This window comes from Dromiciops gliroides, chromosome 1 (genome assembly GCF_019393635.1).
Source record: "Dromiciops gliroides isolate mDroGli1 chromosome 1, mDroGli1.pri, whole genome shotgun sequence".
NCBI classification, from domain to species: Eukaryota; Metazoa; Chordata; class Mammalia; order Microbiotheria; family Microbiotheriidae; genus Dromiciops; species Dromiciops gliroides.
In genome coordinates, this window is record NC_057861.1 from 580,391,947 (window position 1) to 580,413,411 (window position 21,465).

Below are 21,465 nucleotides of genomic sequence, written 5' to 3' on the forward strand. Positions count from 1 at the left end.
TGCCCCTTTTTTCTTTTTGAGGCAATTGGGGTTAAGTGACTTGCCCAGGGTCACAGAGCTAGTAAGTGTTAAGTGTCTGAGGCCAGATTTGAACTCAGGTCTTCCTGACTCCAGGGCTGGTGCTCTATCCACTGCACCACCCAGCTGCCAAACGTCCCTGCTTTTGCTACTGCTGTCCCTTATTGCTTTTTTTTGGTGGGGCAATGAAGGTTAAGTGACTTGTCCAGGGTTACACAGCTAGTAAGTGTCAAGTGTCTGAGGCTGGATTTGAACTCAGGACCTCCTGAATCCAGGGCCAGTGCTTTATCCACTGCACCACCTAACTGCCCCCTGTCCCTTATTTCTTGAATGAACTCCTCCTCACTGCCTAGGTCTGTTGAAATTTCTCCCAACCTTTTAAATCCCTACCCAAATACTTCTTCCTTTATTCCAGGATTTCCCCCCCTGCCCCTTCTATTATAACACTTACAGTCTGCCTTTTTCAAGTGCTCATCATGACTCTAGAGAGTTCCCCCTACCCAAATCAGTGGTGTTGGAACTGAAGACCAGGAGGGTCTGGGATATAGTGTTCACCTAGTTCAGCTCTGTCACTTTGCAGATGAGGAAATGCTCATTATCACTGAGTGATTTACCCCAAAATTACAAAGGTTTCCATATCCTAATACCTCAGATAACCTATGAGTGAATGTATTATTTTGATCTATTATTAGCAGGTACTGAAAAAAAAAAAAATGGACATCCTAGATAAGAACTAGAATATAGTGCAAAGTTCAGGAGGAAGTAAAATTCTTGTACTTCAGTTTCTAGCTCTTCCTAACAGCCTAAGTCTTCAGATTTTGAAGTCATTTAATGAGGTTATAATTGCCACTATTCACTGAATTAAGACAAGCTAATTAAAACACCAGGCAGTTTTCAAAAGGGTAGGATTTACATTTTATTGTCATTTACAGTCAAATGTTATTTGGATACATACTCTTGTTACACTTGATCTTTTTTTTTTTTGGAAATAGAAAAAAATTATAAGCTATATAATTTAGACAGCTGACAGTTGTTCACACTGTTCACAGGATCCACAATTACTTAAATTCATTAATGGTTGATTCGAGCTTTTCCTTATTGGCTCCAGAAAATTCACTCACCTGTTGAGTTAAAAAATTTCCATTAAAAACACTTTTTTCACCATATTTATGAAATTAGGAGATTGTCAGGGCAGTTTGGAATGAATTGTTAAAATAGCCTCCCACAGAATAACAGTTATTTCAAAGTATACAATTTCAAAAGCTGATACAGCATATAGCACAGTACTCAGACTTTGTATTCTTAGTATTTAAAAGCTATGGGTGGCTGAACCAGGAAAGCTAGGCAGAAAAGGAGAATTGCTCACAATAAAATTCTATGGCATAACTTACGGAAATGAAACCTAAGGAAAAGAACAAAAACTCACAAGGAATGAAGATTTAAGCTTAAAATGACAAATTAATTTTAATTTTAAATAAATTTATTCATGCATAATTTAGCTCCTCTGGTCTAAGGAGCTGTCAAAGCCTTTCATAAGCCATAAAAGAGAAGCAGCAAACTTCCGGTTTCTAGGCTTGATAAGTTTACTGCCTATGTTCTCATATCATTTATTTGATTCATCTCAAAGTATTTTCCTAATTCAGGAAGGAACCCCTTATTTTTGGTGTTGGTGTAACCCACCTAACACTTAACATTATTTTCCCCTTCATTGACTAGAAATGGGCAAAATTAGCCAGAGGATCTTCCTTGAAGATGAGATGATCCTACCTTTTTTCCATTTTTAAAGAATTGAAATGTTGGCATGCATTTCACTTCACACTCTGCAGCAATATCCTGCAAGCAGAGAAAAGACAATTTTAGTCATGAATAAATCCAAGTCTAGAATGTCACTTTAAATCCCATATCCCAAACTTTGGCACTACACCTCAGTAGATAATATTCCTATTTCCACCTTTAGGAACAAATCACCACCTTGAATTAGACAGGAAAAAAATGGTTTTGCCACCTTTAATTCTGAAATTTAGCTAATCATCCTTGAATCCAAAAGAGCTTCCTATGTGTTACTTTTATACAAAGCACATTAACATAACCTCTAATTAAACCATATGTACCTTGGACTCAGGTGCATTACTAACTCAAAATATCAAATGTTTAGTATTTAGGATATGGAATTCTTCTTACCGTGTAAAAGAGTTTGTTTTAACTTTTCTTATTTCCTGAAGGTGAACAAGACCATGACTGCTAATGTCCATCTAGACTAGAGAAGGCCAATAGCCATGGAAGGAAATGCTAAACTGTCCTGACAGAAAATGATGGCAAAGATGAGTCTATTTCACACTGGTCTAGCCAGAAGATGGCAGGATGAATTCCTGATACCTCCTCTTTATTTGCTCCCTAATTTCTGAGCAATAAAACCTATGGCTTTTTTGCTCTAATCCAACATGGGTTCTTCCCCATTTCTTTTCAGGAGCCACCTGATATAACTTGCCAACATGTATGTTCCCAAAAACAAAACAAAAATCCTTTCATTTAGGTGGTACCTTTGACAAGCAAGGCTTATCTATGATAATTTATAAAGGAAAAACAAAGGAGGAAGTGGCTTAAAAATATTCAGACTATTATTATTGTATTATACATACACAACTATTGAGTTTGTGTATGTATCTATACCGTATAGACAAAACACTTTATTTTCTAAACTGAAAACATTAATAATCATAGATGCATCATTTCTTCCAGCTCCTTTAATTTTTCCCTTTTACAATGAGTTTCTTGAGGAATAGAATTGCTTTTGCCTTTCTTTTGTGTCCCCAATGTCTGGCATATAGTAGGCACTTAAAAAGGCTGGTGTTGGTTTGGCTACAGGTGAAGAAACCAATGAAGCTGAGTTACTGAAGGTAACACATGTTAATAAGTGTCAGGGCTAGTTCTGACTCAAAACCCAGCCTCCTCTTTCCAATGAGACATGCAACAACCGTCTCCCACTATCTTCCTTCCATCTTATACTCTCCTTATATAGTAATCTTTCCTAGACTACACTGCTTCCCCCTGCCATTTTCCCTGACCCCACTATAAATACACATGCTCATTTAAAGCAATATCACTTTGTACATAGGAATTTCCCATTATTTCATAAAACAAGTTAAGAATACAACTTGTGTAGTCTCTCCCACTGACTCATTTCCTTGTTCTATGCAGGATATATATGGACATTTTAATAGGCATTGCATGCAGCATCAACCATACATAAAAAAAGCTTCTGGAAAAACAAAGCTTCGTATACCCTTCTACCTTTGGCTACTAAGCCTAGTCTTTGTATCCTATACTTGAGCAACTGCTTGTACTGTTAAATTTCTCCTACTTGGTTTCTGGATGAGCCAGTATTCTGGCATTTTTCTGATACTGATCTTTTTGATCCTATCATCCATCATATTAATGATCCCTCCCAGCTGTGTCATTTGGAAATCTGATAAACATATTCTCTCAAAGGGTATCACAAAATTCTTCAAACAAAATTAAATTTTAATTTGCTTCAAATAAAAAAAATTAGGTCACAGCACTCTTGGATGAGAATGTTTTGAAGTCAAAGGAATGACAAATAGAATGTTCACTTGTAAACATAAAGGAGTTGTTATAAAGGCTTACAAATCACCTCTTGTGGTTCTTATGACTCCTGGCAGTTCACTTGGTGTGTAATTCAAGAGGAGAACCTTAAAACCCCCATTGACTTCCTGCTACACTTGATGTTCCTTATAGGCCACTTATTTTTTTTACTGTGGCCTGGGGACCCTCCCACTAAAAATATACATCTTCTAAATTTCTCCTAAATCATCTTCTAAATATGAAGCGAGCAGGACTGCTTTGCCAATGGTCACTTCTTGCCCCAAAGGTCCCCGGGATTTAATCAGAAGCAGTTCAGCATAACTTAACCAGACATGAACTGAGATCCCTTCTCCCTGCAATAATTTTTACATGTAACAAACACATTTAACATTGGCTGACAATATTACACTTATAACAAGAGGTAGGAGGGTACACAAAGCTTTGTTTTTCCAGAAACTTTATTTTTCCAAAGGACTTAGCTGCACATTTAAAATTTAAAGATAATTCAGTCTTTTGTGATGTAGTACTCTCAGTACCTTTCATTAATACACTTAACAATTTTACAAAGGCCAGTTGAAGGAGCAAGAGAGTACCATTTATCACCTATTAAGTTTAATCTTAACAGTAATACATGTGAGGGCAGCTAAGTGGTACAGTGGATAAAGCACTGGCCGTGGATTCAGGGGGACTTGAGTTCAAATCTAGCCTCATACACTTGACACTTACTAGCTGTGTGACCCTGGGCAAGTTACTTAACCCTCATTGCCCTGCAAAAAAAAGGGGAAAAAAAACCAAAACAGTAATACATGTGAGTTAAAAAATAAATAAAAAATTAGGGGAAGCGTCTGATGACAATTTACCTGAAAAAAATCTGGGCTTTTTAGTGGGCTACAATTTCCACATGTCCACAGGGCAATAATGCAGTCTCAGATCACATTAACATGAGCTAATCAATAAGCATTTTGGGGGGGGGGGGAGGTGAAGCAATTGGGGTTAAGTGACTTGCCCAGAGTCACACAGCTAGTAAGTGTTAAGTGTCTGAGGCCAGATTTGAACTCAGGTCCTCCTGACGCCAGGGCTGGTGGCTCTATCCACTTCGCCACCTAGCTGCCCCACATTCATTTATTAAGTCCCTGCCATATGCCAGGCTAATGGCTGGCATACAAGGTGCTGATAATAGACCAAAAATGAAAGAGCCCTTGTCCTCAAGGAGCTACTCTGTATTAGGAAAGACATTGAAAAAAAACTAAAAAGAATCCAGGACAACAGAAGGAATGCTGGAAGACTCAAGGGAAGATATATTAGCCATCTTTGAATTATTTACAATGATATCATTTACTCTGAAAAAATTTTACCCTTAGAACTATCATAGAAGGTTGCCTTAAAAGGTTTTCCACCTATGAGGTTTCATAAGTACCTGTCAGGTATAGATTGTACTTGACAGCTACTGAAGTTTAAATTCTATGATTAGCTAAGACAATTAATATACTTCATTCTCAGATTAATTCTCTCTCTTGTTGGCTTTAAGACACATTTGAAGGGGCAGCTAGATGGCACAGTGGATAAAGCACTGGCCTTGGATTCAGGAGGACCTGAGTTCAAATCCACCCTCAGACACTTTTACACTTACTAGCTGTGTGTGACCCTGGGCAAGTCACAACCCTCATTGCCCTGCCCAAAAAAAAAGACACATTTGAAGCACACAGGAGTGCATTTGTACAACCAACGTAGCTCCTAAGTGCAGTCTGTTGAAGAGATGCATGTGTGGAAAGAAGCATTAGCAGAGGGATGCTACACTTTTGAAAAATATCAATCATGAAGAAAGAGAGAGAGAGAGAGAGAGAGAGAGAAAGAAAGAAACTTAAAGGAGAGGCACCTTAAAATAAAGCAGTGTAAGAGCCCAGACAAACAGTGTAAGAGCCCAGAAGTTTTCTAGGTCTAGCTCTAATAACTACTTGTGTGAACTTGGATAAAGCATTTTTAACTCTTTATTTTCTTCACTTACAAAATGAAGAGCTTTAACTCATTACCAAGATAGGCAAGTTTTCCTTAACCTTCTCCACATCAAGTCATCTCAGCCACCTACCAAACTGCAGTATGAAGAAGAGCCTGTTGCAAACATGCTCAAGACCCAGTCTTTCAGTACCAAGGTAAGCAAGGTGGGAGTACTTCTACACTTCAGAGTACTGGTAATTAATTCTATTTCATCTTGAGTGCTACAGCCTGGAAATATGATTTTTAAAAAATTTCACTTATACCTATGCTTTTTTTTTCCATCTACCCATTTATTTATTTATTTTTGGTGTGGGGGGCAACGAGGATTAAGTGACTTCCCCCAAGGTCACACAGCTAGTAAATGTCAAGTGTCTGAGGCCGGATTTGAACTCAGGTCCTCTGGACTCCAGGGCCAGTGCTTTATCCACTGCACCACCTAGCTGCCCTACCTATTTATTATTTATGTACAGAACTCAGAATTATGCCTCACCAAAAACAAACAAGAATTCAGAATTTAGTGCCTTCCCTGTCATAAAACTTGCCTTAAATTCACATGCTAAATTTTTCACTTACGAAAAGTTATTCTATGGCACGCCTGTGTGTTTCAGAATAGGTTTACGTACCATTTTCTTATTATTAATGAGCACTTTCAATGTTTAAGCACTTATTTAAGTGTTTTATATAGAAGAATACAAGTTAAATAATTGTATTCATGCATTTGCTTTACCCAAGAAGATCAAATGAATGACATGAATTTGTATTGTAATTTTCCACTGAGTGTTGACAGTTTTTGAGCTCTAATGGTGAGTAGAAAACCAGAAAGGATAGCTTCTAGAAATCAGTCATATACATGTTCCCCAAAGTACCATAAGCAAAAATGTTCATCATCCCTAGTCCTTCTTTAAATGTCAACATAATACATTCTTATTTTAAAATTCCATAGGAGAACATGACATAATTGAGTGCTTAATAAATATTTGTTGACTTGATTTGTTCAGTTTATCAAAAAGCAGTCCACTCTTGTGAATAAGAATCTATACTGTCAGTTATGATTTGGGTGACTTGTTATTGCTTTCAAGGGGAGACAGGCTAGCGTGCTGAAAAGAGCATTAAATTTGAAATTCAAGAACCTGGGTTCAAATCTCTGCAGTCACCTTGTGAACTTAAGCAAATCACTTTCCCGCCCTGATCTTTGATTGCCACACCTGAGGAGGCTGGCCTGGACAGCTCTGATTCTATCTGTTCCCTTTCTAACATTTTCCAGTTTAGCCCAGCAGGCAGTAAGTCATGCTACAGACAGAACTAGGGACTACAGTCTTGTAAAAGCATTTGCCTGGGGGTGACTGCTGATTCAAGATCTGTTCTTTCAGCTGTCCTATCTGGCTTATCTCCTGCCTGTGACTCTTGTCGTTATTCTTCCAAACATTTGATTCCTCAGGCTGACCACAATGCCATCATCATACTTTCCCATCTTTCCAACAGCCCTAAAAACTTGCCACTGTGTTCTCTATTTTAATTGCTCCCAAGTTTAGGTACTTATAGAACAGGCCCCCAGGGAAAAAGCAAGAAATAAAACTTAAGGTTCCTAATTCAATTTACATTTTACTGAATACCCCAAGGTATTTAATAATTCTTAGTGCTCTGAGGGAGAGGGGGAGAGAAGGAGGGAGAGTTTTTGTACTCTAACTTTCATATTTCTGAGAACACAAATCTCTACCAACAGGCATAAATATCTAATTTAATTACTTTAGGCATTTTTAACTGAGACTAGTTATGGTTTTAGTATTATAATTTAACTAAACCATAATTTGGAGAAAAAGCAAGTCTATAGGTAGCGCCATACTCTTCAACTACTTACCTGACAGTCATCTACATCCACTTCTAGGAAAACCACATCTGGGTACTTTTCACCAAGTGACTGTTAAATGAAAATAATAACAATGGTAATGAAAATAATAACAACAGCAAAAACAAGGAAGAGGAGGTACTCTTAGAATTAAGCTAATTGAAGGTAATAGTTAAGAATCAACTAAAGTCTCAATAAAAGTACAGAATAAGTTAAGCATTCTCTAGTAATTCAATTAAGATTCATACTAGGGCTGAGTAGTTAAAAATTTTCTTCAATTGGTTTCTAACCATAAGGGCAAAATGATGGACTGGATTCTAAATTATGGTTCAAGTTTCAAACTTTAAAAACAAGCTAATTTAGAAAAATATCAGCTTCTAAAAGTAGCCACCAATAAGGTATATAATTCTCAGATTTCATTCAAGGCTATAGAAATTGTTAAATCTAGAGCTCTTTTTTAGGCCTTTACAAGAGTCAGTAGCAAGAAGCCATTATATTTTGACATTTATCATACATAGGCATCAAAATCTCTTCTTCCCAACTTTTCTTTCCTAGCTATATTACCAACTGATCTGTCAGCCATTTTATTTCAAAGATCTCATTAAAAAAATTTAGGAAACAAAAGATTTATTTAACATGAGGTTCAGTGACAGAACAAACACTAACATGGACATTTAATATTTCTCTTTTAAATAGAAAGTGCTTAATACTCACATGAAAGAAAGGCTTGATCATTTTGCATGGTCCACACCATGTAGCTGAGAAGTCAACTACTACTAATTTGCCTCCAGCATCTTTCAATTCTGAGTCAAAGTTTTCCTATAGAAGGAAGAAAAAAGAAGCTTGTCAATCTATGTAAATAAGTATTTTCCTTACAGTCTATATAGGAAGAATGATAAAAATCAACCTGAAGAACACCAGTTTTTAGTCCTATATAAGCACAACCCATGTGAATCTGCAAGTTAGATCGTAGCAGTGAATATCACTACCACTAGTAGTTGTGCAAGTAGAATTTGGGGTGGCTGGGAATTTCTTCATTATCATTTCTATTTAATTCAGCTTCGGTAGGTCCTCTTCTTCCCCCAATTCTCCAAAGAAGATATAAATATCAGACCTTCTGCAATGAGCCCCCTTTATGCTCTCTTTAGATAAACTCTTCCAATACACATTTTGCACTTCACCTGAAAGTCATCAGGATGAGCTTTAAAAGTGAATGCCCAGACCAATCATTTTCTTAGTCAACAATACTTGTAAAAAACTCTTCATTTGTTACACTGTACTCAAAATGTTTAGTTTATCTAGTTGTGTTTCTTCATTTTACCCAAGTGCTTTACACATACTAGAGGCTTAATAAATTAACTGAACATCAACTGAAGTTGCTTCAGGTTTCTGAAGTCATCTTTGATGACTAATATCATTACAATATCTGTATCACTTGCTACACACAGTATAAAGAAACCTTCCAAAGGTTTCAATTCACCTAATGAGTTTTTCAACACTGCTATTATACCACTGACAACTTAAGTTTAAATTGTAGATATTTTTTAAAGTAACATTTAACATTTTATAGTAGAATAAATGTTGCAAATGAGATTCACTATTTCTCATACCTTCTAATCCAATTTTCTTTTAGATTAAAATTTTAATGAGAAATGCAGTTTTACTTTTAAAGTTTATCCCAGGGGCAGCTAGGTGGATAGAGCACTGGCCCTGGATTCAGGAGGACCTGAGTTCAAATCCAGCCTCAGACACTCAACACTCACTAGCTGTATGACCTTGGGCAAGTCACTTAACCCTCATTGCCCCGCCAAAAATAAATGAATGAATGAATAGATGCATAAATATAAAGTTCATCCCAAACTTCAGCCTTGACTAAACTGTACATTGGTGCAATACTACTTCTGCTGTTTTAAACACAGTATACTGACCTCTAAGTAAATATTTTCCTCAAGCATTTTTAATAGGAATGAAGCTGAAGGCAACATTTTACCAACAACTAATCCTTTTTGATTACTGATGACCATTGACACTATAGCCATGGAAAGAAAATAACTAAAAACTAATGAGGACCTTCTTGGGCCTCAGTTTCTCCATTTGTAAGATATGGGGAACTGAACTCGATGGTCTCTGAAATCCTGTCCAGCTCCAGATTTATGATCCATAATCCTGACTCTCATTCTGTAATCTAGTAAGATTCATGCAAAGAAAGTTGCTTCTATATTGTCTCCTTCCATTAGATTAAAAGCTTCTTGGGGAGCAGCTAGGTGGTACAGTGGATAAAAAGCATAGCCCTAGGGGACAGCTAGGTGGCACAGTGGATAAAGCACTGGCCTTGGATTCAGGAGGACCTGAGTTCATATCCAGCCTCAGACACTTGACACTTACTAGCTGTGTGACCCTGGGCAAGTCACTTAACCCTTGTTGTCCTGCAAAAAAATTTAAAAAAAACCCCACAAACAAAAAGAAGTTTCTTGAAGAAAGCAGGCTGGTTTTGCCTCTTTTTCTCCCTAGCACATAGCCCAGTGCTTAGCACCTAGTAGCTGCTTAATATGTTTATGCTATTGACTTTGGGGGGGAGGGGAGAGAATAAAACAATCATAGTGGAAAAATCAATACCTAATTACCTAGCATGAGTTCCCCAGGCAATAAGATTACCTCTCTCAATTTTGAGTACCTACTGGGAACACTGTAAGAGAAAAAAATACTACACTGCATAGTTAAGGTGGGAGAGAGTACAAGAGAGAATAGTTGATTATCCTTGCACATCTTAAGACAAAGGTTTCATTAAATGTCATTCTGGGCTGCAATACTATGAACTTTCTTTACATGCTCTCCAGGTGCAGTAGGCTATTTTGCCCCTACATTAAATGACTCTGAACTGCCATGTTCTTTCTGCTTTAGTTTTTCTGGGTCCTCCCCCTAAATGTCAACATTCACTTAATTGTGCTTTTGTCATGCTTCTTTCTACTAAATAATTTTACTTTTCACTTGGAACTGTAGTCTGTATTCCTATTTTATGCATTAAAAAACCAAAACAGAGTCAGACACAACTGAACAATTTGAGATAAGTGGGAAATAGACTGAAAGCCTTGAATGCTAGAAGAATCTGAACTTCTAAGCATTTTGAGAAAGATACTTGACCAAAGCTCTACAGAAAGTTTATTCCAGCAAGGGATTATCTCTTCCCTATTCTGAATACTCTCATATAATTTAAGAGCACTTTAGCTTTTTTTGGCTCCGAAGTGCTGATCATACTGAAATTTTAACCCACAATTTATCAAAAAGATCAGGTGGTCTTTTTCCCCCCAGGGCAATGAAGGTTAAGTGACTTTCCCAGGGTCACACAGCTAGTAAGTGTCAAGTGTCTGAGGTTGGATTTGAACTCGGGTACTCCTGAATCCAGGGCCAGTTCTTTTTCCACTGCACCATGTAAGCTGCCCTTCAGGTGGTCCTTCTTAATAATTTTTTAGCCATAAATACTTGCCCATCTTGAATAATTGATTTTGTAAACCTAAGTTTAGGACTCACCATCCTAACCCCGACAGATCTTTTTGAATCACTATTCTATTATCCAACTTGTTAGCTATTCTTCAGTTATCTACTGATCCAAAAATTTGGTTGCATATTTCTGACACCATCCAAATAACCATTATCCAAAAACCCACCACATGAGGTACCAAGGACTAATTTCTGGAACACTCTACAAGAGATTTTTATTAGAGCTGACAGCAATAATTTTGGGAGGATCTGGTGACAACTATATGAATCCATCTATCATTCTAGCCAATGTTTCAGAACTCAACAAGTTGCTGAAATCTAGAAATGCTGCCCATGTCTAAAAGCTACCACCTATCATGTCAGGAAAGAAATGACGTTATAATAACAAAAACAGGGTGTTTTTTTTTTGCAAAGGCTTTTGCTATTTACAAAGTCCATGAGGTGGAGGTAGAGCCTCACTTTATACATGAGAAAGCACAGGCTAAGTGGTAAAATGAAATGTCACACAACTAGTAAGGGGCAAGGCCTGAATTCAAAACCAGTCCATTTCTCTTTCTACAACATCAGACTTCCTTCTCAGGCCACAATATCTCAGAGTAATTAAGCTCCCTAAATAAGTATTTGTATACTTTGGCACTTCCCCCCCACTTTTGCCCACCTCCCTACTCACACTGCTACACCATTCTTTCTAGCCCTTTAGAATAAACTATTATAATCAATTCCTAACTGGACTTCCATTCTCATCACCATTCAAACCATCTTTCACAATGCCATTAAAACTAATTTTTCCAATGACTAAATCAGTCTTGACCCCCCCCCACCCAGGTAGCTCCCCATTTATCCATGAAAGTGATGAGGTAGGTGGTACAGTAGAAAGGCATTGTATTTAGTCAGAGGAGAATGAGTTCAAATCTTACCTGCCACTACCTAGACCCATTTCCTCATCTAAAAAATGAGGGGGTTTGGACTAGGAACTAGGATTTTAAATCTAAGATCCAGCTCCAGTCCTCATTGTGTGTAGGTAATCCTGGGTTCTGATAAATTATGCCAATATAACACAAGTTCTGGCAGATTCTACCAAGCTAGAAAGTCTTTCAATCAATTGTTCGCCAAAACCCATCATTATTAGGGTACAGAGAACATCCCCACCAGTTAATTGGTCACTTGGATATTTTTGTTATCCACAGCTATCCATAATAGATAAAATAAGACGAGCTGGGAGTATGACTCCCACAGTAACTGTGGCAAAAGTGGAAAAAGGAGCAAAGAATAATAATCACCTAATTCTTAGCTTGACAAACATTAGTAGCTGGTACTCTTGACATGTGCTTTGTCCAATAAATGAACTGATGTAGAGTTGAAGGGTATTAACTACATTCATATTAAGTTATGCCCAGGGGCAGCTAGGTGGTACAGTGGATAAAAGCACAAGCCCTGGATTCAGGAGGACCTGAGTTCAAATCTGGCCTCAGACACTAGACACGTACTAGCTGTGTGACCCTGGACAAATCACTTAAACCTCACTGCCCCACCAAAAAAAAAGTTATGGCTAAATGGAAAAACAAGATTGAAGTTGTCCTTGAAGAGGCAAAGAAATCTATTGGCAGAGTTTGACATGTATACCCAAACATAAGACATTATTCAGTATATATTCCATTTTCTGTCCATCAGTGTTTATAGAGTGGTACTTATGCAGTCTATGAGCAACTTGACAAGATCTTCAACCATATACCTTGTTACTTAGTGCCTTCAATGTAAGGCTGGCTTAAGGAAGATGATCAAAAACAATACATTGGAAAATATGGTTCTTGATCATCAAATCAGTAAGGCCAAGGACTTATTCATGTCTCATATGTGTGTCATGAAAGAAAATGGTAGGTGTGGGTAACACCAACAGCAAACAACTGGTTACTGACATGGAAATAAATAATTTCAGAATAGGGTATCTGCATATGGTCAGGTGTAAAGGTCTAGAATTCTAGCTGACATGTCTAAAATCTAATGAGTGGTCGCCTTAAATTAGGAACTTTAGCAAGAGTTTAGCCTTTAAGTATTTATTAAAGTGTATTGGAAGTTAGTGAAAAGAGAGATTGAGAACAAATTCCTTATAGCATGGAAAATCCTAGTTTAGATCTATTCGGTATAGCCAGAGAGAAAAAAAACCTTCCTAGCAGTCCCCTACCATGCCAAAGTCCAGAATGGAAAAGATTTCACTTGGGGGCAGCTAGGTGGCACAATGGATAAAGTGCTGGCCCCAGATTCAGGAGGACCTGAGTTCAAATCCAACCTCAGACACTTGACACTTACTAGCTGTGTGACCCTGGGCAAGTCACTTAACCCTCACTGCCTCACAAAAAAAACAGAAAACCAAAACCAAAAAAAAAAACAAAAAAGACCTCACACCACACACCCCCCTCCCCAGCTTCTCCCAGAAACCTTCTGTGAAACTGGAAACAGGGCCATCCACACACACAGCTCCAAGCTAACTGACTGGTAACTTTGATAGACAAGACTACCTGACCTTTGAAACTTCAGAAAGGTCACATACACTAAGTCACATGGTTTCTTTTCAGGCCAGAGCTCACAATGTCCCTCCCAGCAGGGGGTGTCATTCCAATTCTCATACAGGTCATCAGCAAGTTAGAGCCAAGACCAAAATCAATACCAAATAAGAAAGGTAGTAAGATGGTAGATGCTATTATATCAGCTCCAAAACAACCTCCTCAAAGAAGCTGTCGATCCTAAGACATGGGGATGGGTCAAAAGTAAGGTCATTGAATCTCACCTGTTCTTAGGAATGTGAATGATGAAACAGTTGCTACAATGAAGCAGCAGAAATAGTCCCAGAAATTCCCTCACTGAAACTTTTCTCCTTGTAAACTAGAAAAAACACTGGATTTGGAGAAAGAGCTGAACTGTTTATGTCCAGATTCTGCTACTTAGCATCTGTGTGACTGCAAACAGGGTCTTATATGGGCCTCAGTTTTATCCAATGTTAAATGAAATATGGCATATCTCATTTTTTTGGACTTAGCTTTACTGCACTTGACAGATACTGTCTTACAAACTGAAGGTTTGTGGCAACTGTGCCTTGACAAGTCTAATGGCCTCATTTTTCCAACAGCTTATGCTCATATCATGTCCGTGTTTCACATTTTGGCAGTTCTTACACTTTTTCAAAACTTTTTCATTACTGTTATATCTGGTATGGTGATGTGTGATTGATGTTATTATTTTAATTGTGAAATTGCCACAAATCACTCCCACATGAGACTGAAAAATTTCTAACTGTTCCATGAACCAACCAACAGCCTTCTCTCTCTCCTCTCACAGAGACAGACAGACAGACAGACAGACAGACAGACAGACACACACACACACACACACACACACACACACAACTGAAATCAGACCAATCAATAACCCTACAATGGCTTCTAAGTGTTCAAGTGAAAGGAAGTCACTCGATGGGACAAAAACTTCATTGTTGTCTTATTAAGAAATAGCTATGGGGCAGCTAGGTGGCACAGTGGATAGAGCACCGGCCCTGGAGTCAGGAGTTCAAATCCGGCCTCAGACACTTAACACTTACTAGCTGTGTGACACTGGGCAAGTCACTTAACCCCAATTGCCTCACCAAAAAAAAAAAAAAAAAAAGATAAATAAAACTGCATACCCTTTGATCCAGCAATACCACTACTGGGTCTGTACCCCAAAGATGATTTTTTTAAAGGGGGGAAAGGACCTATTTGTACAAAAATTTTTAAAGCAGCTTTTTTTTGTAGTGGCAAAATGAAAATTGAGGGGCTGCCCATCAACTGGTGAATGGATGAACAAACTGTGGTATGATTGTGATGGAATACTGCTGTGCATTCAGAGAAACCTAGAAAGACTTATATGAACTGATGCAAAGTGAACAAACGGAAGAGCAATACTGTATGATGATCAACTGAACGCTATTTTCTCAGTAATACAATCATCCAAGACAATTCCAAAACAAGGCTGTCCGTTTCCAGAGAAAGAACTAATGGAGCCTGAATACAGATCAAATTCACTCTATTTTTTTTTGTGGGTTTTTTTTCCCCTTTAGGTTTGTCTTCTTTCACAACATGACTAATATGTTAATATATTCTGTATGACTGAACATGTATAAGATATCAAATGGGGGGGAGGGGGAAGAGGGAGAAAATTTGGAACTCAAAATTTTTTTTAATGAATGTTAAAATCATCTTTACATATAATTGAGGGGGGCAGCTAGGTGGCGCAGTGGATAGAGCTCGGGCCCTGGATTCAGGAGGACCTGAGTTCAAATTTGGCCTCAGCCACTTAACACTTACTACCTGTGTGACCCTGGGCAAATCACTTAACCCCAATTGCCCTGCAAAAATAAACAAATAAAATAAAAAATAAAAATAAAAATAAAATCATGCAGATTAGACTTAAGTGTGTGTTGTGGTTAAACATACCAATACACCACTGGGTGAGCCAAAAATGTAGATTGTGCTCTAGCAATAGCCAGATATAAAGATTTCCAGAGATAAAAGATTTGCATAAAATATTAAAACAGAGGAGGGACTGCTTACTGCACATTAGATGGATCTTTTAAAGAGGGCTGACAGACTTCAGTATGACAGCAGGATTAGATTACCTACTACACATATTCCTCTACCCATATTTCTAAGCCTTATTTCATTATATTCTCCTTCAATCACTGTATGTAAGAGAAACTATTACTAGCTATTCTCTATCTTCTCCAACGTCCAGGCGTGGAAATGCACTCCCCTCCACATGTGTACTTTTTAAAATCCTCTCTGGTCCTCCAAGGCCCTTTCTGTGAAACCTTCTCTGACCCCCTCATTCGGTAGCTGAAAGCGATCTCTCCTTAAAATCTTCCACTGCATTTTCCTAGTGTTCTATTTCACTCGTTACCTTTATCAATACTTATCATATTTTATTTCCCCTACTCAATTGTAAGCAGCATTATACTGTTTTCCCACAGTACATAAGAGACCCTTAAAACAAATACTTGTTGAATTGAGCTGTATTCCCTCCTGCCTTTCATCTGTGACTACCCTAGCTAGTCCGCTGTATTCAAGCAAGAGGCTCCATTTTGGGGATGTCTGACCCAGTGTCAATGATCTTTAAGTGTTGTCTCCATATTATACCAAAATGTCCAAAAGTGCTTTTAATTAATGTTTATGGAACTGAATTGAATTGATAGAAAGGAAACAAATATATTGTGATTGGCTTCAAGAAATGAATATTGCCAACAGTAAGAGAATCACTGTCCTGAGGATTCTAAAACCCTACGGGGAGGGAGCCAGAGGAAATAGCAACCCAGTCAGGTGTTCATCCCAACAGTCCTCGGCCCGCCTTCTTTCTGAAGCCAAGGTTCAGAAAGCAGCATAAAAACTGATGACCAAATGACTCCGGGAGTTCAAGAGCCTTTGCCAGCAAGGCCCTGGCGGCAAGATCGGGGCTAGCTAGTCTTACTGGTGACCGCTCCCACGCCCTTAGCTCCACTGGGTCCTTACTCGGGGTCACCCTCCCGGTCGCCCAAACCGGGAGAGAAAAGCAAATTCTTAACCCCAGACCCTGGTCCAGAGATAGCCACATCTGCGCAAGAGCAGGAACAGAGGGAGTGAGAAGGGGTGGACAAAGTGACCCAAAGCAGGAACGTGTGGCGCCAGGGCCCGCCCAGACATTCCCTGCAGCCTCCGCCACATGGAAATGACCACAACCCAGGCTGACTTAAGAGCTGGGGGAGGGGGGGCAGGAAGGAGTGTGGGTACCAAAGCAAATTAATAAACACCTACTAAGTGCCAGTCCCTAGGCTAAGCATTGGGTGCGGTGCACCCCCAGCCTAGGGGACCGCGGCTCTGTAGCGCACCAGGTGGGTAGGGAACGGGACCTGAGCACACGGGGCCATCCACGGCCGGGGGGTGGGGGGTGGAGGGTGGTGATTCCTCCGGGTCCTGCCTTTCCAGCTCAGGGGCCATGCGCCTAGTACAGGAGCCCCCCTGACTTCTTACCTTGCTCTCGATCTGTTTCACCATCTTTTCCGACGGTTCGGGCTGCCCCGGAGGCTCCGACTGCTTGGGAGGCGCGGGCGGCTCGGGAAGATCGGGCGGCTTGGGAGGCTTCGGCTGCTCGGGAGGCGCGGGCGGCTCGGGAAGATGGGGCGGCTTGGGAGGAGCGGGCGGTTTAGGAGGAGCGGGAGGAGCGGGCGGCTCGGGAGGAGCGGGCGGTTTGGGAGGAGCTGGAGGCTCGGGAGGAGGAGCGGGCGGCTTGGGAAGCGCCGGCGGCTTGGGAGGCGCGGGCGGCTTGGGAGGCGCGGGCGGCTTGGGAGGCGCGGAAGGTGCTGCAGGCACGGGAGGCGCCGGAGGCGGAGGAGGAGGAGGAGGAGGAGGCGGCGGCGGCGGCGGCGGCGGGGCGCTGGTCCGGCGGTGAGCTAGAGATTTGGGTGCCTTGAAGAGTCCGAGTAACTTGCTTCCGGGTGACTTGATAGGTCCGGGTGACCTGGTAGGTCCCGGTGACTTGGTAGGGCCGGGTGACTTGGTAGGTCCGGGTGATTTGGGTGCCGGAACCTTGCCAGTAGGTGCTTCTCTCTGCGGGAGATGCAAGAAAGTAAGTGTAGGCTCCGCCTCACGGGCCTTTTATAAAGTGGTCGAATTAGAGCCGAGGCTATAGTAGCCCGGGGAGGGAGAAAGGGGGGGGGGCAACGAAAAGAAGAGGGAAGGAGGCGGCGCGCGCCTCGGCACTCCTCTTCCTGGAACGCCCTCCCCCAGCCCCCTTCGCTGCCCCAGCCTCGCGCCACGTCTTGCGTCACGCCTCCCGGGGCTGGCACAGCAGAGCCCCGCCTTTACCGCCAGTCTCGCCCCGCCCCCTCGCCATGTAAACGGCCCCGGGCCTAAGTGGCCCCCGGCTGGCACAGCCGGTGGGCCTATCTTCAGCCTACTTGAGTCTCGCCTACTCCTCCCTTCCCTGCTCCTTTTCCGGGTTTATGGTCGTCCCATTGCCCTCGAGGATCAGTCGGGGAAGAGCGTGGAAAACTGGGCGGTATTTTCAATACGAACCGATCGAGCCGCCAGAAATTGAATTATGCTACGTGTGAAAGCGATTTCATGGAAAATGCCCTTTGCTCCAGGCAGCCCGCGTCTGCCCTCGGCCAGCCCTGGAGGGGGAGAAAAAGGGAGGGGGGGGAGGGCGGGAAAACCTCCCTTTCCTAAGGCTGGAGGAGCCCCCTCCCCCAGCTCAGCTCCCGACCCCTAATGAGCGCACACACGCAGAGGCACCCCCAGGACCAGGCTCCAGGAGGAGGTACAAGAGCCCTGGGCCGAATTACGGCGGGCGCTCGGTGGGGTGGCTGCTAGGACGCTCTCGATCATGGGCAGGGCTGCCTGAGAGGGCGTGGAAAGTGAGGCGGTCCTCTTGGGTGGACTGAGCCCCCGGCTCTGGGGCCACCTTGGGAAAATGGAGGAGACACACAAGCATTTCACCTAAAAGCAGAGGGGGATGGGCATCTTTGCCCCAGGTTGGGGCCCGGGCCTCCACCCCGGCGGGAGTGGGTGGGCGGGAATCACTTTTACTACATTGTCCGTGTGGTGTCTGGTCAAAATCGCCCCGGAAAACGGGCACAAAATGCTGCGTAACGATGATCAGGAAGTATCAGTGGTGTGCCGCCCTCCCCCCGGCCACTCCCTCCCGGAACTTGCCTTATTTTGCTCCTTTTCCTTCCCTCCTTTTCTCCTTCTCATTTTTCTGTAAATTACTGTTGGTGACACAGCAGATTAGCCCTAGTGGTTGTGCGGGGGAGCGGGAAAGATTAAGGAAAGCTAAGGGCCCGCTCCTGGGGCCTAGATGGGAACTCCGAGGCGGCCATGCTCCGAACTGAGATCCTTCAGAGCTCCTTTTCTAAGAATTTTCTGAAGGTGCCAATTCCATTGTTTGTTCCGCCAGTCCCTCTTTGCGTTTCTATGATCTTACCAGGCTTTGGTTTGTGTAGCTAGCTCTGGCTGCTTGAGCAGGTCACTCACCACCCCCTTCAAGGGACAAGCAATATCAAATAGCGAGGTAGTCTTACCTACCTGTGCTGTCCACGGTGACACAATTGAGGGAGGCAGCACGTGTTTGGGAAAGGGCTGATGGCAGGATCTACAAGCAAGTGCTGCTCAGTAATATTTAGAAGAAATCGGATTTTTCTAAAAAAAACCCAAAAAACAAAATCGCTAGTGAAGGTAAAAAAAGTCATAAAACTGAAATCCGAGCCGTAAACTGATGTGAGCTGAATTGTAAATAGAATGGTCCAAAGCAGTATTTTACCAACATAGTACAGCATTCCTTCAAACAATGTCACAGCTCTCTTCAGATATCTTCCATGATTCTCTAGAAAGTCAAAATAACAGTCCAGATTACTTAGGAAGGTAGTCAGGGCCTCCCATATCTTAGTTTCAACCTTTCTAGCTTTATGTCCTGCCTGTTTTGAAGAAACCATATATTACTCCTTAATTCCAGAACGGTGTGTTTCCTGGCTTCTTCTAAACTAAATTTATTTGCCTGGAATTCTCCCTCTGGACTCAGGCAAAATCTTAGCCATAGTTCAAATGATGTCTCCTCCATGAAACCTTTCTTCTTTCTCTCTGTTCCCCAAAGGAGAAGTGGCCTCTCCTTCACCATAGTTCCCATAACACTGTTTTTAACTCTTCCCTAGGAATTATGAAATATTAACCTATGTTTGTGTGTGATCACTTCCTTATCATATTTAAGCTGTATTATTCAGGATAAGGACTGAATCTTTTTTGTCTTTCTATCACAGCAGAATGACAAACTGGGCTTTCATCCTCATTTCAAATACTTATTACTACCCGTATGCAACTCTAACCTAGTTATTTAACAGACTTATTCTCCTTTGGCCTCAGAGAGCAAAACTAGGAAAAAGAGAGGCTACAGAGAAGCACATGTTTGCTTTATAAAAAAGTTAAGTGAGCTACCTTTATAAGTAGTGAGATGTGCATTACAGGATATCTTCAAATGGAAGGTGTAAAACCTCTTGTCAGGGATATTACAGAGACGATTTTTGTTCAGATTCAGGTTGGACTAGAGGTCTCTTCCAACTCCATTATATGAAATGACTTGTCCAAAGTCATATAAGTAGTTAATGATAGAACTAAACTAGAATTCAGAGGTCTTTCCACTTAATCATATTACACCTACAAAAACACTGATAATGTGTGTGTATGTATATGTGTGTGAAGTATATACATTTCACTGATGTTATGCAATAGAATTTTATACCATGGAAAAGAAAGCATTATAAGCATCATTGTACTTTCCCTTTCCTAAGATTCTCCTCCCTATTTGGTGGTATGTACAGGATTGGGCAAGTTGATGGATTTTGATGTTTTAATCTTATTTGCATTGCTAGGATATTTTTCTTCACTTAAAGTTTCCAAAGTCATTCAGATCAAGGCTAGTGAAAGCATTTTGAAAACCTGCTTAAAAATACTTCTTTGTAGCCTAACATGGTTTAAAAGTAGCTAACTACCCAGCAGCAAGCTCCTTAAATGAGTCCAGGAACTTGGAAACAGGCTTTCTAAATTATATAGGTACCTATTGCAGTGCCATTCACTAGTGTCTAAACAATTCTGAAACAATTGTAGCAGACCCATGGACCCGGGGGGACGGGACACCCCTTCTACTAAGAAGTCTAACTCTTGGTTCACATGGACCAAATGCAGTCAGTCCTAGGAGATCTTGGCCCCAAAGAGAGGAGTCAGCCTCTCTTTATATTCTCTCACTCATTGTGGCCTCACCCAAGGATATAACTCTGGTGACAGTTTCTTAATTTATTTAGGCTTGACTCATTTCTAAGACTCAGGTCTCCCCAAAAGGCATTAACAGGATCCTAGGATCCCTTCTCTAAAGGTGCTCAGTTTCCACAGTAGATCATATATAAAATAGACATTTATTCCCACCACAAAAGAAATGCTTAAAAATACAAAAGCATGAATTGACCAAAATTTAAAGCATGGAATGAATAGCGAAAAAAACACTATCCATGCAAATCAAAGTGAATATCTTCTGGCCATCTTGACATGCACAGCTCATTTTCCTAGGTGGTCATCTCAACACTTCTCTCAGGGCAACCTAGGAACTCCCAAACTCCCAAGATAACCACCAGACTTGAAAAGCCTATCCCTTATAACCACTCTCTGGTAACCTTTGCTCTAGGAAAGTAATACAAGAGATTGCTTAGGGCCTTGTTATTTCAGGCTCACCTAGAAAAGAACTATCCCTAGCCATAATGCAAGCAGTCTGCATAGAGGAGTAGGGTGGAAGTGGCAGGGTGGAGAAGGATAACTGTTTTAAGCCACACTTTTAAAAGAGAGGAAATTAGAATAGAGTGGAATTGTCTCTGTTTTTAAAGTCTCCTGAGTGGACAGCTCTTGCTTCTCAGTGCCAGTTCTCTTTTGGATGCAGTTCTTTGGGGGGGAGAGGGGACAGCA

The 21,465-nt window shown here is 41.0% G+C and overlaps 1 protein-coding gene across 1 annotated transcript; it reads right to left on the reverse strand.

The window, feature by feature from the left end:
- Nucleotides 1-909: 909 nt before the first annotated feature.
- On the reverse strand, nt 910-17,614 carry LOC122735652 (thioredoxin-like). Its single transcript, XM_043977375.1, has 5 exons — nt 16,993-17,614; nt 8,177-8,281; nt 7,475-7,534; nt 1,786-1,851; nt 910-1,139 (listed from the first exon to the last, which is right to left on the reverse strand). The coding sequence occupies exons 1-5, from the start codon at nt 17,014-17,016 to the stop codon at nt 1,077-1,079; spliced, it is 318 nt and encodes a 105-aa protein (XP_043833310.1). The 5' UTR covers nt 17,017-17,614; the 3' UTR covers nt 910-1,076.
- Nucleotides 17,615-21,465: the final 3,851 nt, after the last annotated feature.

What these genes read in the sequence shown, in the direction of transcription:
- LOC122735652 (XM_043977375.1), bottom strand. Translation starts at nt 17,016, where the DNA reads ATGGTGAAACAGATCGAGAGCAAG. An exon ending in TGATCAAGCCTTTCTTTCAT is followed by an intron (nt 7,535 to 8,176) that starts GTGAGTATTAAG and finishes TTCATTTAACAG; the next exon opens with TCACTTGGTGAAAAGTACCC. An exon ending in TCTTTAAAAATGGAAAAAAG is followed by an intron (nt 1,140 to 1,785) that starts GTAGGATCATCT and finishes TTAACTCAACAG; the next exon opens with GTGAGTGAATTTTCTGGAGC.